The sequence below is a fragment of the Grammomys surdaster genome, unplaced genomic scaffold (genome assembly GCF_004785775.1).
Source record: "Grammomys surdaster isolate TR1022 unplaced genomic scaffold, NIH_TR_1.0 145, whole genome shotgun sequence".
Classification (NCBI taxonomy): Eukaryota; Metazoa; Chordata; class Mammalia; order Rodentia; family Muridae; genus Grammomys; species Grammomys surdaster.
The window spans coordinates 3,883,505-3,905,868 of NW_021604603.1; the positions used below are offsets into that span (position 1 = coordinate 3,883,505).

At 42.2% G+C, this 22,364-nt stretch overlaps 1 protein-coding gene and 1 pseudogene across 3 annotated transcripts in view; one reads left to right on the forward strand and one right to left on the reverse strand.

The window, feature by feature from the left end:
- The first annotated feature begins 1,871 nt into the window (after positions 1-1,871).
- Positions 1,872-22,364, forward strand: part of Klhl12 (kelch like family member 12) — a 34,339-nt gene continuing 13,846 nt past the window's right edge. For 2 of the 3 annotated variants that reach the window (XM_028764708.1, XM_028764710.1), the window contains exons 1-5: positions 1,872-1,934; positions 5,144-5,344; positions 11,286-11,439; positions 14,510-14,727; positions 19,456-19,605. In XM_028764708.1, the coding sequence (XP_028620541.1) occupies positions 5,150-5,344; positions 11,286-11,439; positions 14,510-14,727; positions 19,456-19,605 (717 nt within the window). In that variant the 5' untranslated portion in view covers positions 1,872-1,934; positions 5,144-5,149. Of the gene's footprint in view, positions 1,935-2,015; positions 2,209-5,143; positions 5,345-11,285; positions 11,440-14,509; positions 14,728-19,455; positions 19,606-22,364 lie in introns of those variants that run through there. The other variant, XM_028764709.1, reaches the window with a different exon arrangement.
- LOC114618877 lies at positions 9,326-10,205 on the reverse strand (annotated as a pseudogene).

Here is a 22,364-nt window from a genome sequence, read left to right on the forward strand (position 1 = left end):
TGTAACTGCCGTTTCTTTTGTAACGGCCGTCAGGTTCTGTTACTTTGTAAAGGCCGGCCGGTTCTGCTGCTCCGGTCGGCAGGTCAGGGTCTAGCAAGAGAGAGTGGGGATGGAGGAAGGGGAAAAAAGGGGCGAGAGACGCAAAAGATAGATACAAGCCAGAGTCCGGTGGAGTCTCTTCAAGTCTTCTTTATTCTCTTCTCTTCTTACTATATTCTCACTCCTTCAGTCTCCTGACACCTCTCACTTTTTCTCTCCTTCCTCTACTTCCTACTTCCTACTACCTCCTACTACTTACTACCTCTACCTTTCTACCTCTACCTCCTCGACTTCTCTACTCCTCTACTCCTCTACTGCTCTACTCTTTTATAGAAGGGAAATCCTGGGTATTTATACCCTTTACCACGTGACTTGCCCTCGTGCACAATCTCAACTGAAGCCACTACATCACGTGCCTTGTAGCCATGGATACCAGGAGCACCTGGCAGCTGGGGGCACTAAACAGTGTAAAAAGATGTTTATCAGAGTGCGCTCAGCTATTGCAGGCTGTTGAAACAAGTCTCTTGTCAGGGTATATGGCTCGAGATGGCTGTAAAGATGATAGCCACTTTCGGCTAAGAGTCGGCTCCCAACACTGTTCTAGCTACCCTAAGTTCATCTGCTCTAGAAGTTTTGGGTCCAGATTTGGTGGGGAGGCACTCCTGCCACGACAGTCTGATGACTACACTACAAAAACTAAACAAAATATATATCTCCATTGACCATTTTAACAAATATTTCCAGAGTGCCCTCAAAAGATTTTCTATCAGTTCTGCACTCTATCCACCATAGTTAACTGTCAGGAACAATTTGGGATCAGGAAGTTATGACATGAAAGAAACACTATGTAAAACTAAGAAGCTGCCTACTTGACTACACTTTATTATCCTTAAGAACCAAACCCTGGCCCGGCAGTGGTGGCACACGCCTTTAATCCCGGCACTTGGGAGGCAGAGGCAGGTGGATTTCTGAGTTCGAAGCCAGCCTGGTCTACAGAGTGAGTTCCAGGACAGCCAGGGCTACACAGAGAAACTCTGTCTCGAAAAACCTAACCAAAAAAAAAAAAAAAAAAAAAAAAAAAAGAAAGAAAAAAAATCAAATCCTGTACAAAGGAAAACTGGATAATCCAATTAGTCATTCATATATGCTTGGAACAAGAAACATCTTTCCCTTCTCAGCCACAAGGCAGAAAGTCAAAATTAACGAAAACAAAAGTCCTAAGAATCTCAGCACTAATGAATGACCACGGTGAGTCAGGGCAGTGGAGATGGGTATAGCGTCTTTTTTGAGAAGGGCCTTTGCATTTCTCCTACTGCGACCAATTTCTGGTAGCTCAGTCAATCCACAAATTCCTTTTCTTTGGTTGGATTGAAGGAAGCAATCGCCTCATGGTGACAGACCCATTTAGGACCCTGTGGTTATCCGGGATGGGAAAAGTCCTCCTTAGGTGAAGGGGAGCCTGATTACTCACAAACCAACCTGGAGAACTTTTAAATCCCGTGGGTCTCCAGACTGTGACGGGAACGCAGCCTACCGCCTGCCATACCGCGTGGGGACCTTCTGACCTCCAGCTCGCTATTGCGCACGTCCACCCTACTCACTTTCTTCTCTTTCTTTTTCTGAGCTCTCAGGTACGCAGGACTTCTCGGCTCAGTCTCCTAACATGACGTAAACCAGGAGAGGTCCACCCCTCCCGCGGCGTGATGTCATCACCCAGCGCGGTCGCCGAGCTTGGAGTCTGCAGTTTACCACGGAGACTGCTCCGCAGCGGCTGGTCCGGGCGGCGGCGGCGGCGGCGGCGGCAGCGGCGGCAGCGGCGGCAGCGGCGCTCTGGCTGCTCAGCCGCCTGCGAGTCCCGCGCCCAGCATTTCCGCTCGGGCGGCCCGGGAGCCCTGGTGAGTGGGCGCGGCCCTGACACACGGCCATTCCCTTCTGCCCTCAGCCGGGGGCGCGGCCTTCCCCCCGCCCTGGTACCCCCTCCCCCAGGTCCGGAGGAGAGGCGCTAGGGCGCTGCAGGCATATCGCTGCCTACTCAGCTTCTGAGCAGCTGCCGCCTACCCCGGGAGAAGGTTTAACCTGAAAGGAAAGAATTCAACCGAGAAACAGTTAAGGGGACGTTTATTTAGCAAAGCTGCATACTCCATAGACTGGAGTGGGCTTCCTCCGAAGGTAGGTAGGCGTAGTGCATTGGGGTTTTAAAGAAGTTTCTTAAGAGTATTAATGAGGTGCAAGGTATATCCGTTTATGGAGGTAAGATAACCCTCTTTCCCTCTGAAATTATATGTGGCCTTCACGTCCCCTTGTAAGGCATTCCTCCCCAACCCCCAACAATTTTGAAAAAAAGCAAGGTGCGCGATGAGGGGAGGAGGGTTGGAAACTGCAACACATTGTAGTGAAGCCAGTGCCTTTTGAGAATACAGACTCTTTAACGCGGTTATTGACAATTTGTAAAGTATCTTGTGTCTTGGTTTCTGATACAGTGATACATCCCAAATACAGCTTCACAGATTCTGACCATGGGGAGACTTAGTGCAGTCCCTACATAAGCAGGAGACACAGCTACCAAGATACAGTTTCATTTTCCTTGATTACCGCATATCTAACTCCTTGCCTACCTAGGTCGCTCTAATATTTGATGGTAAGCTTAGTGTTCTCAGGGGAGAACGCCTTTTTTTTTTTTCCCACTTCTTCATTTTAGCCTTCTAGAATGATTCAGAATGGAACCCCTCTATTCACATGCTCGCTGTTCTAGAATGTGCCGTTTCTGAAAGGTGATATGGTCAAGCTTTGTGCTGGGAGAAAGGTTGCTGCCCTGAGGTTACTGTCATTTATGACAAATCTTAAAGTTCAGTCATAGGCTGGGTCCTGTGCTAAGACACCAGGAAATCTTCATAATCTTCAGATACTTTAAGAGAATTCAGCAAATCCCCATTTTCTTGAATCGCACAGTTGAAACTATGTTGACTTAAGCAAACCTTTTAAAAACAAAAAACGTTTTCTTTAGCAAATCATCTCTTTTTTTGTTAAATAGATGTTGCAGAGTTGTTGGAGGGAGTGTTCTGAGTGCTTTTGATGTAGCTACTAAACAAAAAATGACAACTTAGAATCTGTTTTATTCTTAAGAAATTAAGATTGTGGACTTTGGAAGAATAGTTTCTTTTTTCCTTGGTTCATTTTAGAACGTTTTGCATCCTCAAATAAAAGACTGTTTTCATAAGCACCTCCATTGCATTCCCCAGAAAGTGTTCTGAGGAGGAAAATCTCAGGGAGAATCTGAGGGAAGTGGAGCTTTGTGAGTTCAAGGCCAGCCCAGTCTACAGAATGAGTTCCAGGACAACCAGGGATACCTAGAGGAAACTTGTCTCAAAAACAAAACAAAAACAAACAAACAAACAAAAACCCAAAAAACAAAAAAACCACCACCACCAAACAAACAAAACCAGAAAACAAAAGAAAGGAAAGGAAATTTAGCAAGTCATGAGGAGCAAACCAGTAAGTATGGTTCAAGTCTGTCCACTCAGAAAAGTATTCCTCACGTTGGCTTGCTTGCTTCCTTGCTTGCTTGCTTTCTTTCTTTCTTTTTCTTTTTTTTTTTTTTTGGTATTTTTGAGACAGGGTTTCTCTGTGTAGCCCTGGCTGTCCTGGAACTCACTCTGTAGACCAGGCTGTCCTTGAACTCAGAAATCTGCCTGCCTCTGCCTCCCAAGTGCTGGGATTACAGGTGTGCGCCACCACTGGCTGGCCTCACATTGCCTTTCAAATACATAATTATTCAAATGATCCACACAAGTGAACTTTGCAATTCTGGTTATTCTCTGATACCCATAGGGAATTGGTTCCAGAAATCCATAGGCACCAAAACTCTGAGTGTGCTGCTCTTCTTTGGTTTGTTTGTTTGTTTGTTTATACAAGAGTCTCTTTATGGAGCTCTGGCTGGCTTGGAACTTATTATGTAGACTAGGGTGAACTACAGCTGGCAGCAATCTACCTCTGTCTCCTGAGTGCTTGGATTGCAGGGGCTACACCACCACACCTGACTCTGAGGTCATGTAGAGTCAAATGCATAGTATTTGCACATACCTCATGCACACCCCATGTACATCAAGGCATGTTCTGGATTACTACCATGTCTAAAACAGTAAACTTGTGCTGGCTAGTTTTATGTCAGCATGACAAAAGCTATGGTCATCTGAGAGGAGGGAACCTTTATTAAGATAATGCCTACAGAAGACCAGGCTGCAAGCAGTCAAGCTGATAAGGCATTTTTTAAATTAATGATTGATCCGGGAGGGATTTTCTCACTCCGCCACTCCTGGACTGGAGGCCTCTGTAAGAAAGTAGACTGAGCTAGCTGATTGGTGGTGATGCACACCTTTAATCCTAGCACTTGGAAGGCAAGGAGAATCGGATCTCTGTTCCAAGATAATCTGGTCTACAGAGTGGGTTCCGGGACAACGAGGACTACACAGAGAAACCCTGTCAAAAACAAAAAACAAAGCAAAGAAAGTAGAAAGAAAGAAACAAAGAAAGAGAGAGAGGAAGGAAGGAAGGAAGGAAGGAAGGAAGGGAAAGGAAAGGAAATTGAGCAAGCCATGAAATCAGTAAGCTACCCTGACACTGTCTCTCCATTGTCTCCTACCTCCTGGAATATTAGTTCCCACCTCTGCTCCCCTCACTGGACTGTGACTCAGGATATGTAAGCCAGATAAACCCTTTCCTCCCAAACTGTTTTTTTGGTCACAGTGTTTTATTACAGCAGTAGTAACACTAAGATAGTATTCATTAGGGAAAATGATAAAAATCTGTGCATGTTCCAAATCAGCTCTTTAGTTTTTAATATTTTCCTTCTTGCTTGGTTGAATCGGAAGATGTAAAAGATGAAATTTGGAGAAAGAAGAGGTAACCTTTACTGGAGTCGATGTTGGCTAGATTGTGGTGGTGTCAGGGTCAAAAGTGCATTGTATTTGTGGAAGTTTGCGGTTAAGGAAGCCCTTTTAGTTCCCTAATTTGTAGAGCTAATTGTGTGTTTGGTTTCCCACTTCTTCATTGTGATCTTTCCCTTGTAGCTGCATTGACCAAAGACTCCTGTGTTCTTTCTCCATAGTGCTTGATGGGCGGCATTATGGCCCCTAAAGACATAATGACAAACACTCATGCTAAGTCCATCCTCAACTCAATGAACTCCCTCAGGAAGAGCAATACCCTCTGTGATGTGACCTTGAGAGTGGAGCAGAAAGACTTCCCTGCCCATCGGATTGTGCTGGCTGCCTGCAGTGATTATTTCTGTGCCATGTTCACTAGTGAGGTAATGCAAGTCATTGCTATATAAGTGGAATTCACATTGTAACCTTACATACAGTCCTCTTATTTCAAGGGACAAAACAGCTTGTGTTGGTGATTCAGCTATGACATTTGTCAGCCAAGTGGTCACCAGGGTTAATGTTGCTGTTCTGTCTGGCCAGCTCTTTCTTCACTGTCCTGTATGTCTTTTGAAGGGGCTGCTCAGTCAAAGGTGATGTTTCCAACACACCATTCTTTGGCCAAAAATGTAGGAGCTCTTCCCTGTTAGAACTTCCAGACAAGTACTCAATAAATAAAATACAAATTTGAAACCAGATGTAGTGGCTCACACTTACAGTCCTGACGGTGGGAAGATCACCATAAATTTGAGGCCAGTCTGAGCTACAGAATAAAAGCACTCAATAATGAAAAAACATAGTCTGGTACACCAGTGAATCTGTATAATGTGTTAGTCAAATAGGTAAGCTCTGAATAAGACATGTGATGACTTGCTCCTTTAAATCATCAATAATTGGGCAGTGGTGGCGCACGCCTTTAATCCTAGCACTTGGGAGGCAGAGGCAGGCAGATTTCTGAGTTCGAGACCAGCCTGGTCTACAGAGTGAGTTCCAGGACAGCCCAGGCTATACAGAGAAACCCTGTCTGGAAAAAAAAAAAATCATCAATAATTGTCAAAAATGAGTATTTATGCTACTGATGCAGATTTCAGGCTGACTTCAGTGAGGGAAGAGGGGATTTAGTGAATGACTATGCAGTATTAACGTAGCTTGGCATGGTAGCACATGTCTGTAATGCCAGCAATTGGGAGGTGAAAATATCAGGAGTTGGAGGCTGGCCTCATGATGAGACCTTGTCTCAAAAAACAAGGGCAGGGACTTAACTCAGTTGGTCTAATGCTTGCCCAATATACACAAAGCCACTAGGTTAAGACCATACTTGCCTACGTACAGTTTTAGGCTTTTTGAGGCTATATGAGACATTTTCTCCAAAACCAAAATTACTTAAAAAGAAAAAAAAAAGAAAGGAGGGCCAGCAAGATGGTTCAGCAAGTAAAGATACTTTCCATCAAACCTCATGGACCAGATTCCATTTCCTGAGACCCACCTGGTAGAAGGAAGGAACCAACTCGAACATGTGTTTGTGGGTGCGTGCTCTTGCTCTGTCTGTCTATATGTTTTTTTGTTTTTTGTTTTGGTTTTTCGAGACAGGGTTTCTCTGTGTAGCCCTGGCTGTCCTGGAACTCACTCGGTAGACCAGGCTGTCCTCAAACTCAGAAATCCACCTGCCTCTGCCTCCCAAGTGCTGGGATTAAAGGCATGTGCCACCGCCACCCGGCCATGTTTTTTTGTTTTTTTGTTTTTTTGTTTTGTTTTCCTTCTCAAGACAGAGCTTTTCTGTGTAATCTCAACTGTCCTGGAACTTACCCTGTAGACCAGGCCAGCTTTGAACCCACAGATCTGCCTGCCTCTGCCTCCTAGGTGCTGGCATTAAAGGGATAGACCACTACCTCCTGGCTTAAAAGTTTCTTAAAAGTGAAAGTAAGAATATTTAAACTAATGGGATCTGATGCTCTCTTCTGGTGTGTCTGAAGACAGCGACAGTGTACTCATGTAAAATGAATGAATGAATAAATAAATAAATAAATAAATAAGAAAAGAATATTTAAACTAGTCTTTTTAAGTATTTTAAGTTTGAGTTATATGAATGATTATTACATATTTAAACTTAAACTTAGAGATATATCTGAATTACTTCATTGTGCTGGCTTTTTGTTTGTTTTTAAGATTTAGAAAAAGTTCCGTGTGTGTGCCTGCATGAATTTTATGTGCATCCTGTTCAAGCAGGTGCCCTTGGAGCCCAGAGGGCATCAGATCCCCGAGAGCTAGGGTTCCAGTGGTTGTGAGCCACCTGATGTGGGTGCTACAAGTGCTTTAACAGTCTCTCCAGCCTCTGGTATGTATGCATCTGTTTTTGAGAAAGAATCTTAACGCCCATATTGGCCTGAAATACTCTTTCTGCCTCAGCCTCCTCAAGTACAGAGATTATGGGTGTGTGTCAATGTGCCTGGCTATGATAAGACTCTTTAAAAAGTATCTCTAACCACCAGTATTTTCTTTAGTTAGTACCCATCACCATGAGGCTGGAGATATGGCTCAGTGGTTAAGAGCACTGGCTGTTCTTCCAGAGGATCCAGGTTCAGTTTCCCAGCACCCACATTATGGTTCACAACTGTCTAACTTCAGTTCCAGGAGACTTGACACCCTCACACAGAGATACATGCAGACAAGACTCCAATGTACATAAGGTAAAAATTAAAAAAAAAAAGTACCTGTCAATGTAATAAAGAAGTAGCTGCTAGAGCCAGATAAGAGAGGAAGTATCATGGTAATAACGGCTATATTTGTGGGCCCAGTTATTATACTGCCCTGTTTGTCATTTATCCTAGGGGTAAATATTGCCATTTTATTTTACAGATGAAGGGTCTCAACAAATGCCTTGCCAAGGTCACATCGATTGAGAATACTACATTGAGTAGGCTTTGCCTCTACAGCATGTGACTGTAAAAAATAACTAACTCCCATGCTCAGTCATAAGGCTGTAGGAGAAATAGAAAGCAGTCAGGCCATTCTGGCTAATCCTGGCTAATTTAAAAACCATCTTGAATAATACAGCAGCACAGATCTCTGTACTGTACTTCATGATGTTTGCCCCCAAAGCATTGGCATTTAGCTGGGTAGGGAGTGTTAACCAGAAGTGCTGAGCTTGAAATGGACTAAGACTGCTAGCTGCTAATACAGTCCTGCTAAAACAGTACATGTCCTGTTTGCTGTCCTCTTGGAGAACGTCTGCCTGCACTGTTTTTCAGCATTGAGAAATCTCTGGAATCTTGGTGATGGTGGAGGGAGCCCTCATTTCTTCTCATACATCTTTCTTTCTTTCTTTCCTCCCTCCCTCCCTCCCTTCCTTCCTTCCTTTTTTTTCTCTTCTTTTTAAACATTAAACACAGCTTTTCTGTGCTTGTCCTAGAACTCCCTCTGTAGACCAGGCTAGCTTTGATCTCAGAGATCCAATTTCTGCCTCCAGAATACTGTAATTAAAGGTGTGTGCACCAATGCCTGGCTAGGAATTGATTATTTGTTGTTATTTTCAGAAGCAAGGTTTCTCTGTATAACAGTGTCCTGGCTGTCTTAGACTTGATTTGTAGACCAGGCTGGCCTCGAGTTCTGTCTTTGTCCTAGTCTCCCTACTTCTCATGTGCAGGGAATATAGAGGAATTTTTTTTTTTTTTTCGAGACAGGGTTTCTCTGTGTAGCCCTGGCTGTCCTGGAACTCACTCTGTAGACCAGGCTGGCCTCGAACTCAGAAATCCACCTGCCTCTGCCTCCCAAGTGCTGGGATTAAAGGCGTGCGCCACCACTACCTGGCGGGATTGATTTTTTTAAGAATGTTTTTTGTTGTTGTTGTTGTTACTTTTTGGGCTTACAGAGAAATCAAGTATGACAAAGCCATTTAATTAATAATGGAAGTGCATAAGGGTATTGTAATAGGAGTTTGCGTGTGTGAGCACATGTGAGTATGAGTGTGCTAACCCATGTGAGGGCATGGTGGGCCCAGAGCTTGATATCACATGTCTTCTTTAACCGATTTTCCACCTCTCCACCTTACTTTTTTAGACAAGGTCTCTCTCACTGAACCCTGAGCTTGTAAGAGAGTCATGGGAACTACATGTCTTTGCCCTAGGGCTCTGAGGTTTTGCTATTGCTTTTGCTTTTGATCTTGTTTTTGATATATGATGTCACTGCATAGCCTAGAACAGCTCTCAATCACTGCTGTCCTCCTCTTGCCCCTCCCGTTAAGCTCAGACAGTGTTAACAGAGGATCTTCATGTTCTTTTTCTCTTTCTTTTCTCCTCTTCCTCTTCCTCCTCCTCCTCCTCCTTCTTCTTCTTTAACATATGAAGCTGTTTAATTAGGTTGTAAGCAATTTAGAACACCAGTTTGTGAGGATACATCCCGTTTTTCAGGGAGAACTGAGATAACAGCCTTGGAGCTGAGGAACAACTTTAATCTTTGGCAAAATCTGCGAGTCCACAGTTTTCTGATTAGCCTTTCGCTGCTCTGTAATCCCGTATTTCTTCTCTGTGTCAAAGATCACGCCCTCCTGATGCCTGGGCTTGCGCAGGTGCTGCTTCTTGAAGTAAGCATCAGTCAGGTGTTTGAGCATGTTAGCCTCACTGATACCAACTTTTGTAGAGGTGGCAATGACAAACCTCTGGTGTGTTCTGCACAGAGGAACTCTGTTGATGGCAAGAGGTCCAGTCACAAGTAGCAAGCCACTGCCCAGCTGCTTCAGGAGAACCACTCTCTTGCCCCTGTGGCGCTTGGTGAGGGTGATCAGAGCAGTCCCAGCAGTGATGCTGGAGCGTAGCCTCCACACGTGCTGACTAAAGAAGGGCTTTTTGCGTGGCTCAGCAGCTTCCAAGGCACGTCTTCAGTAGGATAATAGGCATTTTTCAAAGCTTCACCACCCGTTCTTGTCCCCACCAACTGTTTTTGTGACAATAGCAAAGACCTTCTCCTTTTTCTTCTTTTTAATCTTGGTCTTGGCAGCTGAGTATTTCCTTTTGAACAAGGCCTTTCTGGAATGCAAAGCTGATTGGGAATACCTTCCAATTCATCTAACCAGGACAGGTTTTCGGCTGCAATAGGGCTTCACCTTCCTGGGCTTTTTAACCTTAGGGTTAGGTTACTCTTTTTGCCTGCAACAGTGGCCCAGGGACCAGAGGCAGCAGCATCAACACCAGCCTTCTTGGCTGCAGGTATCTTCTCCTTCGTATCAGGTTTCTCTGCCTTTTCACTGGCCATATTGCAAGATGGAAAAGAGCTCATGTTCTTCTTCTATCCAGATGTAGTCTGAGGGCAGATGAGAGGAATGTGGTGATCTTGGAGGAGGTTGTAGCTACAAATCTCAGAGTACTATTCTCATGAAATTTCATTGACTGTTTCTATTTTAGCCATACATGGTGGCAAATGTCTATAATGCCAGCCCTTAGAAGTCTGGGGTGAGAGAGTGGCTATAAGTTCAAGGACAGCTTGGGCTACAACCTGAAAGCCACATAGCATATGGGGTGGTGTGTAGGAGAGGAAAGAAGAAAAGAGAGATGTTTTATCATAAAGGCACATGGACACTAGTGGTATATTCATGAAAATTTTGTATTCTGTTCTTTAAGACATCTATGTTGGTTGTAATATGGAATCAGGTTAATTCTCTAGAAATTTTGATATTCCATTGTTCACTCCTAGGGACACGGCCAACTGCTCATTTTATTTGAAGATATACAAATATGTGTCGTATTTGCCAGATACAAATCAAATAAAATAGATTATAATTTAAACTTTTTTATAAAATTATTTTATGCTTATGAATGTTTTGCCTGCATGTATGACTGTTCCAAATGTGTGAGCCTGGTGTCTTTGGAGGTCAGAAGATGGCTTGACCACCTAGAACTAGTGTTATGATTGTTTGCTGCAATGGGTACTGGGAATTGAACCCAGGTCTTCTGGAAGAGCAACTAGTACCCTTTTTGTGTGTGTGTGTGTGTGTGTGTGTGTGTGTGTGTGTGTGTGTGTGTGTTTGTTTGTTTGTGAAATAGTTTCTCTGTGTAGCCCTGGCAATCCTGTAACTCACTCTATAGATCAGGCTGGCCTCAAACTCAAGAGATCTACTGCCTCTGCCTCCTGAGCGCTGGGGTTAAAGGTGTGCACCACCACTGCCCAGTGAGCAGAGTACTCTTAACCACTGAGCCATCTCTCCAGCCTCAGGTTGTTGTTTTTATAAGATGTATATTTAATTAGTACCAGCATCCCTTTAAGTTCTTAAATGTGGGTTCTGTCTTTACCTTGTGGAATTAAAAGTACCATACTTTCCTACTAATGAATTTTCAGCTTTCAGAGAAGGGGAAGCCATATGTTGACATTCAAGGTTTAACTGCTTCTACCATGGAAATCCTGTTGGACTTCGTGTACACAGAAACAGTACATGTGACAGTGGAGAATGTTCAAGAATTGCTCCCTGCAGCCTGTCTTCTCCAGCTGAAAGGTACAGACAATAACAGGTGTCCTTGTTCATGACACATTAGCCCTGGAAGTGTTTTCTTTGATGTAAAAATAATCAAGAGACTTTCAGAGATCAGTCTTGAAGCATGACATTTGAATCTTTGAGCATGGAAGATCAGATATAGTCAAAAGCAATGCAAAAGAATCTCGACACGTAAGAGTATTTGGGTCTTGTAAAAGAAAACATTTAAACTTTTTCTGTTTTTAAAAATATGGAAAAGCCAAGTATGGTGGCTAACACCAATAATCCCAGCACTTAAGAAGCTGGGACAGGCGGATTGCATAAGTTTCAAGCCAATTTAGTGTATAAAATGAGACTACGTCTTAAAATGAACCAAGGGGGCTGAAGAGATGACTCAGGTTAAGAGCATGGACTGTTCTTCAGAAGACTCTGTGTTTGATTCTCAGCACCTGCTGGTGGCTCACGACTATTGGTAACTCCATTTCCAGGGAACCTCATGCCCCAGGCCTGAAAACAGTTCACAGATACACATGCTTCCAAAGCACCCCTACACATAAACCAATTAAACAACCAAACAAAGCAGGATGGAAAATAGAGGTATTTCCTTAATATATACATATATACATACTACACACACACATACACACACATGTATACATACATAGTAAAAATTGTCAAGAAACTGATAATATTCATGTCTACATAGGTTCTATTCACCTTGTCATTTGATGTCTGTGTGCATGGAGAGGCTAAGAGGACTTTATTGTATAAACATTTTTGTAGCTTTAAGTCTGAATCATGTAAAATATCTTTTTAAGAAAATTTATTTCTGTTTACTTTTATTGTTTATTTTTAATGTATATATTATTATGCTCAAATATATGACCTCTGACGGCCACAGAGATCAGAAGAGAGTGTCGGATCCCCTCAAACTGTAGTTACAGGCAATTGTGGGCTGCATTCTGGGGTCTGGGAACTGATCCTAGATCTTCTTCAAGAGTAATAGTGCTTTTAACTGTTCAACTGACATCTCTCCAGTCCCCCAGTTTGTTTTCGTATTTGGTTTTTGAAACAGGGTCTTACTATGTAACTGTGGCTATCTGGGATCTTGTTGGTCAGGTTGTCCTCTAATGCAAGGATATCCACCTGGTTCTGCCTTTGAAATGCTGGAATTAAAGGCATGCACCTCTATGTCTGCTTTAAAAATATCTATTGAAAATAAAATTTATACTAGGCAGTGGTGGTACATCTCTTTAATTCCAACACTCAAGAGACAGAGACAGGTAGATCTCTGTGAGTTGGAGACCCACATGATCTACAGAGCTAGTTCTAGGACAGTCAAGGCTTCACAAAGAAACTCTGTCTCAGAAAAACAAAACAAACAAATAAAAATAATAAAATAAAATTTATCTTATACTTGAGAAGGAGAAACAGCATGAGTTACATAGGTAGACCATATCTCAAAAAAAAGTAAATAAAATAATTTTAAATTGATGTATAACTGTTAAAATATAATTTTTACTGCATTAGAGATGGTCTCCTTTCCAGTTTCTAATGTATGTGTGTGTGTTGTATGTCTGTGTGTTTGTGTACTTTTTTTTTTGTTTTGGTCTACATTGTGTAGACAAGGCTGGCCCTGAATTGTATCCCAGTTGGTCCTAACTCTGTCTTCTTGCCTCTGCCTCCTGAGTACTATGTTTTCAGTTGTCTAGCCAGTCCGTCTCTTCAACCTCCAATTATGTATATCCACATAATTGAAACATTCTTACTGTTGTTTGGTTTGGTCTGTTTTAGATAAGACTATCACTGTGTGTAGTCTAAGCTGGCCTTGAGTGTGTGATCCTTTGTAGCCTACTGAATGCTGGGATTACAGGCGCAGACCTCTGTGTCCAGTCCTCATTCCCCACCTGTCATGCAAGACTGAAGTGAAGGAGAGCACACTAAGTGCAGACTTAGAAAATTAAGTCAAGCCGGGCGGTGGCGCACGCCATTAATCCCAGCACTTGGGAGGCAGAGGCAGGCGGATCTCTTGAGTTCGAGAGTTCGAGGCTAGCCTGGTCTACAGAGTGAGTTCCAGGACAGCCAGGGCTACACACAGAGAAACCCTGTCTCGAAAAAAAAAAAAAAAAAACCAAAGAAAAAAAGGAAGAAAGAAAATTAAGTCAAGTTTAATGGCACATTCCATTAATCCTAGCACTCCCAGAGAGAGATGCAGACATATATTTGTCTGCATCAATTCTCTAGATCAATTCCTAGGGAATTGTTTCCCATTCTGGTGCACACAAGCTCTAGGCCAGATAGGGCTACATAGTAAGACTCTGCCTCAAAAACTAAACCAAACCAAACAAGAACTGCGTTCATGCACTGGACCTTTCCTTTTTTCCAGTGCCAGGGATTGAACCCAGGGCCTTGCATATGCTAAGATGCTAGACTAGCAATGCTGCTTTTGTGTTAAGCTACAATCCAAGATTTTATTCTGAATTTCTCAAAGAATTATGGGATTGTTTTTCTTTACTGGAGTTTTAAAATAAGTTTGTAGGAGCTAGAGAGTTGGCTCTGGCTAAGAGCACTTGTCTTAACAGAGAACCTGGGTCCAGTTCCCAGCACTCACATGTTGATTCACAACTGCCTTTAACTCTAGTTCCAAGGGACAAATGTGACCTCCTTAGACACTGTATGTCATGGTGTAGTTATATGTGTGCATACACACAAAATAAAAATAAGTAAATCTTAACAAAACAACTGTCTAGAGTAAAAAATAAGAACATAGTAAATTAAGTTACTATTTTTAGATTGGTTCTAGAGGTAAGAGTTTGCAGCAATCTGATGGTTCCTGAAACTAGTTCCAACTTGCTAAACTCATTTTAAAGACGTGGCAGAAGCAAGTGTAAAGGGCTTTTAAAGGTGATGTAGTACATACGACAGCTAATGTTTAAATGCCTGGACCATAAATGTTCTAGTGAGTATGTTGAGGTGTAGAGCCAGGGTTCCTCTGATAACTGTAGAGAAGATGTTAAAATCCAAGAATGGAAGGCCACTTTACACTTGGCCAAGTATCCTGAAGTCTGTTCACTGCCTGTGTTTGTCCTAGGTGTGAAACAAGCCTGCTGTGAGTTCTTAGAAAGTCAGTTGGATCCATCTAATTGCCTGGGTATCAGGGATTTTGCTGAAACTCACAATTGCGTTGACTTGATGCAAGCAGCTGAGGTTTTTAGCCAGAAGCATTTTCCTGAAGTGGTGCAGCACGAAGAGTTCATTCTTCTGAGTCAAGGAGAGGTGGAGAAGCTAATCAAGTGCGATGAGATTCAGGTACAGATTTGGCTTGGTGTTACGGTTTCCTTAAACTTACAGAGCAGGATGGAGTGACTGTGTCCATATTATGTTTTCATAATCAAATGCCCATACTGGTACCAAAAGTTTTAATTTATTTGCATATCTATGGAGAAAGGTATTCAAAGAGCCAAGTCCTGTGTGTGCTCCTCTTGAGTTTTATTTCTCCACTGAAATATATTACTGAGCGTCTGTTCCTCAGCTTATGTAAGAGGTGCATTAGAAAGTTTTAGAATGGGTTTAATGCTTTGACATGCTGTAAGAGAGTTTGCAACCTAAAGAAATTCTGTGACCATCCAGGCACACCAATGTGTATCTGTAATCCCAGTACTCAAAGGCTGAGACAGGAGGATCGCAAGCTTGCCTAGGGAACAGTGAGACCCTGTCTCCCCACCCCCCAACCCCCTAAAAAAAGGACCATATGGTCTCTGGTCTGATTGGCTACAAAACAGGTATGTATGTTACAAAGTAAAAGGTATTAAGTATACTTTTATTAAATTTTAGCCAATTTTTGCTATGCATCTTTCTTTAACAACTGTTGTAAGACAAAACTGATGAGAACAGTTGGTATATTGTTTACACTTAGAGAGAAATTATTTCCCAACTTGACTTTTATACCAGCCTAGAGAGGCACTGTTAGAGATGCTAATGTGTCAACGATTGTTGGTCTTGTTCTCATCCCCTTGGTGCAGGACCTTGTTTTCTTTTGCAGACTTGTGAGGCATGGCCGCAAAGTGTATTTCTCACATTTAGGAGTCAGTGGTTAGAAAAATATGACTCCTTTTTTATATTTATTATTATTATTATTAAATAATCTATTTATTTTTTGCTTTTTTGAGACAGGGATTTTCTGTGTAGATCAGGCTAGATTTGAACTTAGAAATCTACCTGCCTCTGTCTCCCAGGTTCTGGAATTAAAGGTGTGTGCCACCACACCTGTCATGGCTCTTCTTGATTTGTCTATGAGAAAGCACAGTGATGGTACTAAGTACTACTGTTTATAGGAAAATAGTACTTAGCATTTACTATTGGTTATTTTGTCAAAGGCTTATTGAGTACTTATGGGAAAAATCCCTATCCCTTGGTGCATCTACTCTCTTTCTCCCTCTTCCCACCTCCTCTTTTGATTCTTTTGTGTTTCCGTGTTAGAGTTTGCAATTGGTAAGTCTTGGGCATGGTAGGGAAGTACTGTGTCACTGAACCACCCTGGACCCAGCTCTACAGTGTCTGTTCTGTGGCATCCACCTCATTTGATCCTCAAATCTGTCTGCAGTTATTAGAAACTGTGGCTCAGAGGTAAACCATCATACCATTGTAGGTAGTAAGTGATAGAGTCAGGATTCAGATCCAGGCAAGCAGCTAGATGTGATACCACACATCTGTACCTCCAGTGTACTGGAGGCAGAGCTGTGAAGTTCAAAGCTATCCTAGACTACAGAAGAAACCCTGACTCCAGAAACCAACAAAAGAAAGGAAGAGGAAAAATTGAAAAGCTGGATATGCTAGCTTGTACCTGTATTTCCATCATGTTGGCAGGAGATACAGTTTAAAACCTTCTTCTGCTACATATTGAGTACCAGACTAACTTGGGCTATATGAGAAACCCTTTCTCCAAACAGCAACAACAACAACAAGGAAAAAACAACAACAACAACAACAACAACAACAACAACAACAAAAAACAGAAACAAATCAGGCCACAAATTCCCAAGGCTTTTCCTGTAAACATTAAGCTATGGGTGAGCTCACCACTAGGTGGCCGGTTTGCTTCTAATTGCCCTCATAAGAAGTCAGCACAAAAATCATTGATTTTGGACCTGTTGTAGACTCTGGATAAAATAAGATGGAACAGAGGGAACAAGTAGCTAGCCATATTCAGAGGCCAGGATGAAAAACGACTTGAGCATTCTCTTATGTAGTTTTCTTTCCTCATATATCAAGACTGGCTTTTTTTTTTTTTTTTTTTTTTTCTGAAATGACAACAAGTTTTTTTTTCCTGTTCTGGAAACCAGCAAAAAACTGGAACCAGAAGTCTTGACTTCCAGTTGCTACATAGTACTTCCTCTTATAAAACAACAGGAGCCAGGCATGGTGGTGCTAGTCTGTAATCCTATAACTGACGACAGAAAGATGGTAGCAGCAGGATTGAGGGCTTAAGGCCTGTCTGTGTTCTGTGAGACACCATCTCAAACAACAGCATGCATAGTCCCAGCAGCACTTAAATAGTGGGAAGCAGTGTGTCTTATGATTATAGCCTCAACATATGATTAAAACCCATTAAAAATATTAGTACATAATACACAGGACTATCCCAAGCATTAATTGGAAATATCTTGTCTGATACATTTAAAAAAAAAAAAAAACCTTTGTGAAGAATATTTATTTTCCCCATTATGAATCATTAGCATTCATAGGCACATTTAGCATTTTCTCTGAAATTTTAATTTATTTGTTTTTAGACAAAAGAAAACAATATATTTTTTTTTTTTATTTAGATTTTTCAAGACGGGGTTTCTCTGTGTAGCCCTAACCATCCTGGAACTCTGTAGACCAGGCTGGCCTTGAATTACAGAGATGACTCTGCCTCCCCAGTATTGGGACAAAATGTATATGCCACCATCGATTGCCTGGCTAGAAAAATATTTCTTAATGATAAATATCCTGCATCCTTCCTATCATCTGTCTGTAATCCGGATCACCCTGACCTCACACATATTTCTCCAAGACTGCCACAACTGGAGTCTAGCCTGTTGTACAAAGGAGACTAGAACTGATCTTGCAGCTCTTGGCCCTTCTAAATGTTCTACCCACGGTCACCACAGCAGTGTTTACAAACATCTCTTTATTACTATCCCACTGGAAACATTCAAATGATATCCAGCTCTTACTAGGATAAGAGATCCTTCTTCAGCAGCCTGGAGCTTACCTCAGACTCTGCCACTACCTACCCTTCTTCCTGTCAGGCTGGTCAGCTAAAATGTCCCTACGTGCCAGTTCTCTCTGCTCTAGGTCAGTTCTGACCTGTAGAAAATTCTTTCAAGACGGACTAAATTTCCTTGCCTGGTCTGTTAGCCACTAGGCATGTTGCTGTTTGGTGGCTGTTGGAATGTAGTTAGTATTGCTAAGAAGCTGAGCTCTGTTTATTTTCATTAATGACACTGCAGTGACAGACAGTGCAGCTCTAGAGCTTCTGGTGCACTCTTTTTTTTTTTTTTTTCTGACTTAGAGTGCTCTTGGAGATTTTGAGATAAGTTCTTATTCTGTATCCCTGGCTGGCCCTGAACTCACTATGTAGGCAATCTTCCTGTTTCAGCCCTCCAAGTGCTGAAATTATCAGTGTAATCTAACTCTTTGAGTACTCTCTTTTTATTTTTCGGGTCATTTGCTGCTCTTCCATCAGATTTCAGCTTGCTACTTGAGGGAGACTTTTCCCTAAATGAAGAAAATGAATGAAGAAATTTCCTGTTGTTTTTATCTCATAGCTCTGCTACTTCCCTGCATAATTTTAATCACAACAAGATTATACTCATTGGTAGTTGGTAGTACTTACTTACAATCCCAGGACTTGGAAGGGTAAGACAGGTGGATAAGGTGAAGGCAGAGTCTGCCCTGCAGGGACTAGGCTTGATTTGTCATTGTCAGTGAAGTCAGTACCTGGCCCTTAGTAGAAGTTAAGTACATTTATAAAATGAAAGAACATGCCCAAACATTTCTGCTTTGCAAAGTACCACAGTTCTTTGGGAAAGGTGTACAAGGTGTATTGGTTGACTTTCTTTCTTTCTTTTTTTTTTTTTTTCTTTTTTTGGTTTTTTGGTTTTTTTTTTTTGGTGTTTGTTTGTTTGTTTGTTGGTTGGTTGGTTTTTTTCGAGACAGGGTTTCTCTGTGTAGCCCTGGCTGTCCTGGAACTCACTATGTAGACCAGGCTGGCCACGAACTCAGAAATCCACCTACCTCTGCCTCCCAAGTGCTGGGATTACAGGCATGCGCCACCTCTGCCCGGCTTGGTTGACTTTCATGTAATCACAGTCAGTGGTTCAAAAGAAGCCTCAGATTACATATGCCCCGAGACTGCTGAGAGTACATGGGTCCTGCACCTAGGTGACTGCCTTTGGAAAGTCCTAGGTCTTACTGTGCCTGTTGCTTTTCTGGTAGCATAATTCATACTTTAGAGGGTATTTCTTACTTTATTTATCATGTATAATGATAAAGTTCCACAAAGATCTGAATCTACATGACAAAACAGCACAGAATCTAACACATAGTAGTCGTTTAAATGCTGACTGACCATACTTTGGAAACTGTAGTGTTATTTATGATGATAAAGTGAAGTTCTTGCTTCAGAGGCAACTATGAATAAAAATTATTTCAGTTTTAATTAGGATAACAGGTTTCCTCTTCCATGTTTACTTACTAAAGTTGCAGAAATGACCAGACAAAAATTCAAGAATGGAAGCAATTCTGAAAGGGAGGCCAACATGTGACTCATTTATTAAATGCTATCTTAGTTCATTTTAAGTTGTTTGTAATTCTCTTCCTGTATCTGAAAAGGTTGTTTTCCCAGAACCTCTGTATTTCTGGAGGATGGGAAATAACAGTGATGGAGGACAGGGAGCACAAAGCAGAACGTAAGCATGGCTGCTTTTAGTTTGTGGGAAACCTTTTCACTGGGAAAGTAAAAGTCCGTGATGTGTAATTCTACATTAACAGGTGGATTCTGAAGAGCCAGTCTTTGAGGCTGTTATCAACTGGGTGAAGCATGCCAAGAAGGAGCGAGAGGAGTCTCTCCCTGACCTCTTACAGTATGTTCGGATGCCCCTGCTGACCCCCAGGTACATTACAGATGTAATTGATGCTGAGGTAAGTCACATAAGGCACCTGCCATCTAGAAACCCCACTAACTCCACAGCCTAATTACCAGCACCTGGAATGAGGCAGAGTAAGCTGGGAACATTCTAGGTATAAGAAATGTTTATTGCTTGACAAGTCAGCCCTCTGTCACAAATGAAAATCCATAATTTAATTTAATTTTGTGTAGTGTTGTCTTTTTGTTTTATGTGCCTCTGAATGTTTTCTAAAAACTGTATACCAGTCTCTGTTAAACATAGATTGTTATAAATTGCTCTGAAAAAAAAAAAAAAAAAAAAAAAAAAAAACCACTGAGACAAAAGTTGCTTTGTGTGTCAAACCCACATGGTTTTACTTCTAGTAAGTCTGATTTACTTAGTTTGATGCAGTTGAGCTTTCTGTTGTTTTATAAAAGTATTTCTCTAACTTAAGTTGCAACAGTGTTTTGTAACTCACACACACACATGCACACATATACACCATACACTGTGTTATATGGACTACTGCGATAAACACCATGACCAACCACAAAGCAGCATGGGAAGGGCAGGGTTTATTTCCTTGCACGTTATAGTCCATCATCAAGGGAACCAAGGGCAGGGATTCATGGCAGGAGCCTGGAGGCAAAAGCTGAAGCAGAGACCATGCACGAACACTGCTTACTGGCTTGCTTCCATTGCTGGCTTAGCTTGCTTTCTGATACAACTAGGGACTACTGCCTGTTCGGGAGTGGTGCCTCCCACATCAGTCACTAGTCAGAAATCCCCCGGGGGGGGGGGGGGGGGGGGGGCGCGCACAGACAGAGATCCAATCCCATGGAGTCAGTTCTCAATTGACAACTGTACTTTGGCAAGCACTGGTCTATAACATTTAGGTGAAGCCCAGTAACTGAGTTACTTCTTGGCCAGGACCTGACCATTTTAAAAGTTAACCATAAAAATAGTTTCTTAGTTGTTCACTTCACAAAATTTGCTTGGCCTGTTGTAGTGAGAGCCTGTAATCTCTTGGTAGAAGTAGGCAGGCATACCAAGAGTTCAAGGCCAGCCTAGGTTACATGAGACCCTGTCTCAAACAAGTAAACAAATATTGGGACACAGACACACACACAGACACACACACACACACACACACACAAATTAAAAAACAATTCAGACTAGTTAATGTCACATCTCAAACTGGTTTTCCCCTTCTTTCTTAAGGCTTCTATTTGTTAGTTTTCTTATTGCTGTGATAAAATACCCCACAAAAGCAACTTAAGGAAGGATTGGGTTAAAAGTTATAGTTCATCCTGAAGAAGGCATGGCAGAAGAAAACCATGAAGCCATGTGTCCCACTATGCCGTAGTCATGAAGCAGAGAAAGAAAAGCTGGTGCTCAGATGGGGTTCTCCCTTTTGTTAGGTTTGGGTCCCTAGCCAGTGGTATAGTGTGGCCTACAATAAGGATAGGTCTTATCACTTGAGCTAAATCTTTCAGAAAACCCTCTCATGGACACAACAGTTGGAGTGTTTCCCAAATCAGTCAAGTTGACAATGAAGCTCAACCTTCACACCCTTCTCAGTCAGTCCTTATGTGGTTTGGTACAGAAATCCGGAGCTAGAATCAAGAGACTGAAATCCTAAGTCAAATACTCCTGTGAGACCCTTAGGGAAGTGAACTCAGATTGTTTTCTTTGTGAAGCAGCTCTTACATTACCCACCTTATACATGGTTCCCAATATTCCTATGCAGAGGCTGTAGAGATGTCCGTACAACAGTAGTTGCTACTGTTACATATTTTCTTTTTCAACGCATACCGAAAACTTCTTGGAGTCAAACTAATAAAGTAGAGCTTCTATGAGTTGAAGATCCCACAGGAAATGGATGGTATGGTTCTAAGGAAGGCTTACTATGTATGTATAAAGGAGCTGTTTACAAACTTACATTTGGAGAAACAGTAAAAGACAGTGGAGACTACAGATCTAGAACAGCCAAGCTGTCACCAGCTCTCAGTCTAGTTGGGCTAATAAGTGGGTATCAGACCCTGAAGGGAAAGAGCAGGCGTTCAGAGGAGCCCGCCCTTCAGCAGAACTCATCCCAGCTAGGAGCCATGTAGAGACCGTATTGGTGCGGTTTATAGGAACTGTTTTTCTGAACTAGAGAGCAAAGTACAGAGTGGAGGTAGATGCTAACACAGAGATCTATTTCCTATGTAAGTGTATGTGTGTGACTACACACAAGCATGCACGTGTAGTCCAGAGGTCAGTCTTTGGTGCTATTCCTCAGGCCATCCAACTTGGTTTTTGAGATACAGTCTCTTACTGATTGGCCCAGAGTTTCTGATTGAGCAGGCAAAAAGCCCAGAGATCTGCCCATCTATCCACTAGTAGGGGCATTACAAGTATAGGCTACCATGTCTAGTTTTTTATGTGGTTTTTTGTGACAGAACTTGGGTCATCATGCTTACATGGCAAGGACTTTACCAAAGTGAGCCATCTCTCCAGCCCATCTAGAGCACCACTGGATATAGATGTGGAAGCTGGACTAATGGTGAATGCATGCCTATAACTCAGCACTTGGGAGATGAATGCAGAAACATCAGATGGTGAAAGTTATCCTATGCCCTGTTGTAAGTTTGAGTCCAACCTGTCAGAAAGGAAGGATAAAAAGAGGGAATAAGAAGAGGAGAACAAAGGAAGGAAGGAGGGAGAGCTTTGGAGAAGATACCTTAGATACCTTAGAGAAGACATTTTTCTGAGAGAGAGAGAGAGAGAGAGAGAGAGAGAGAGAGAGAG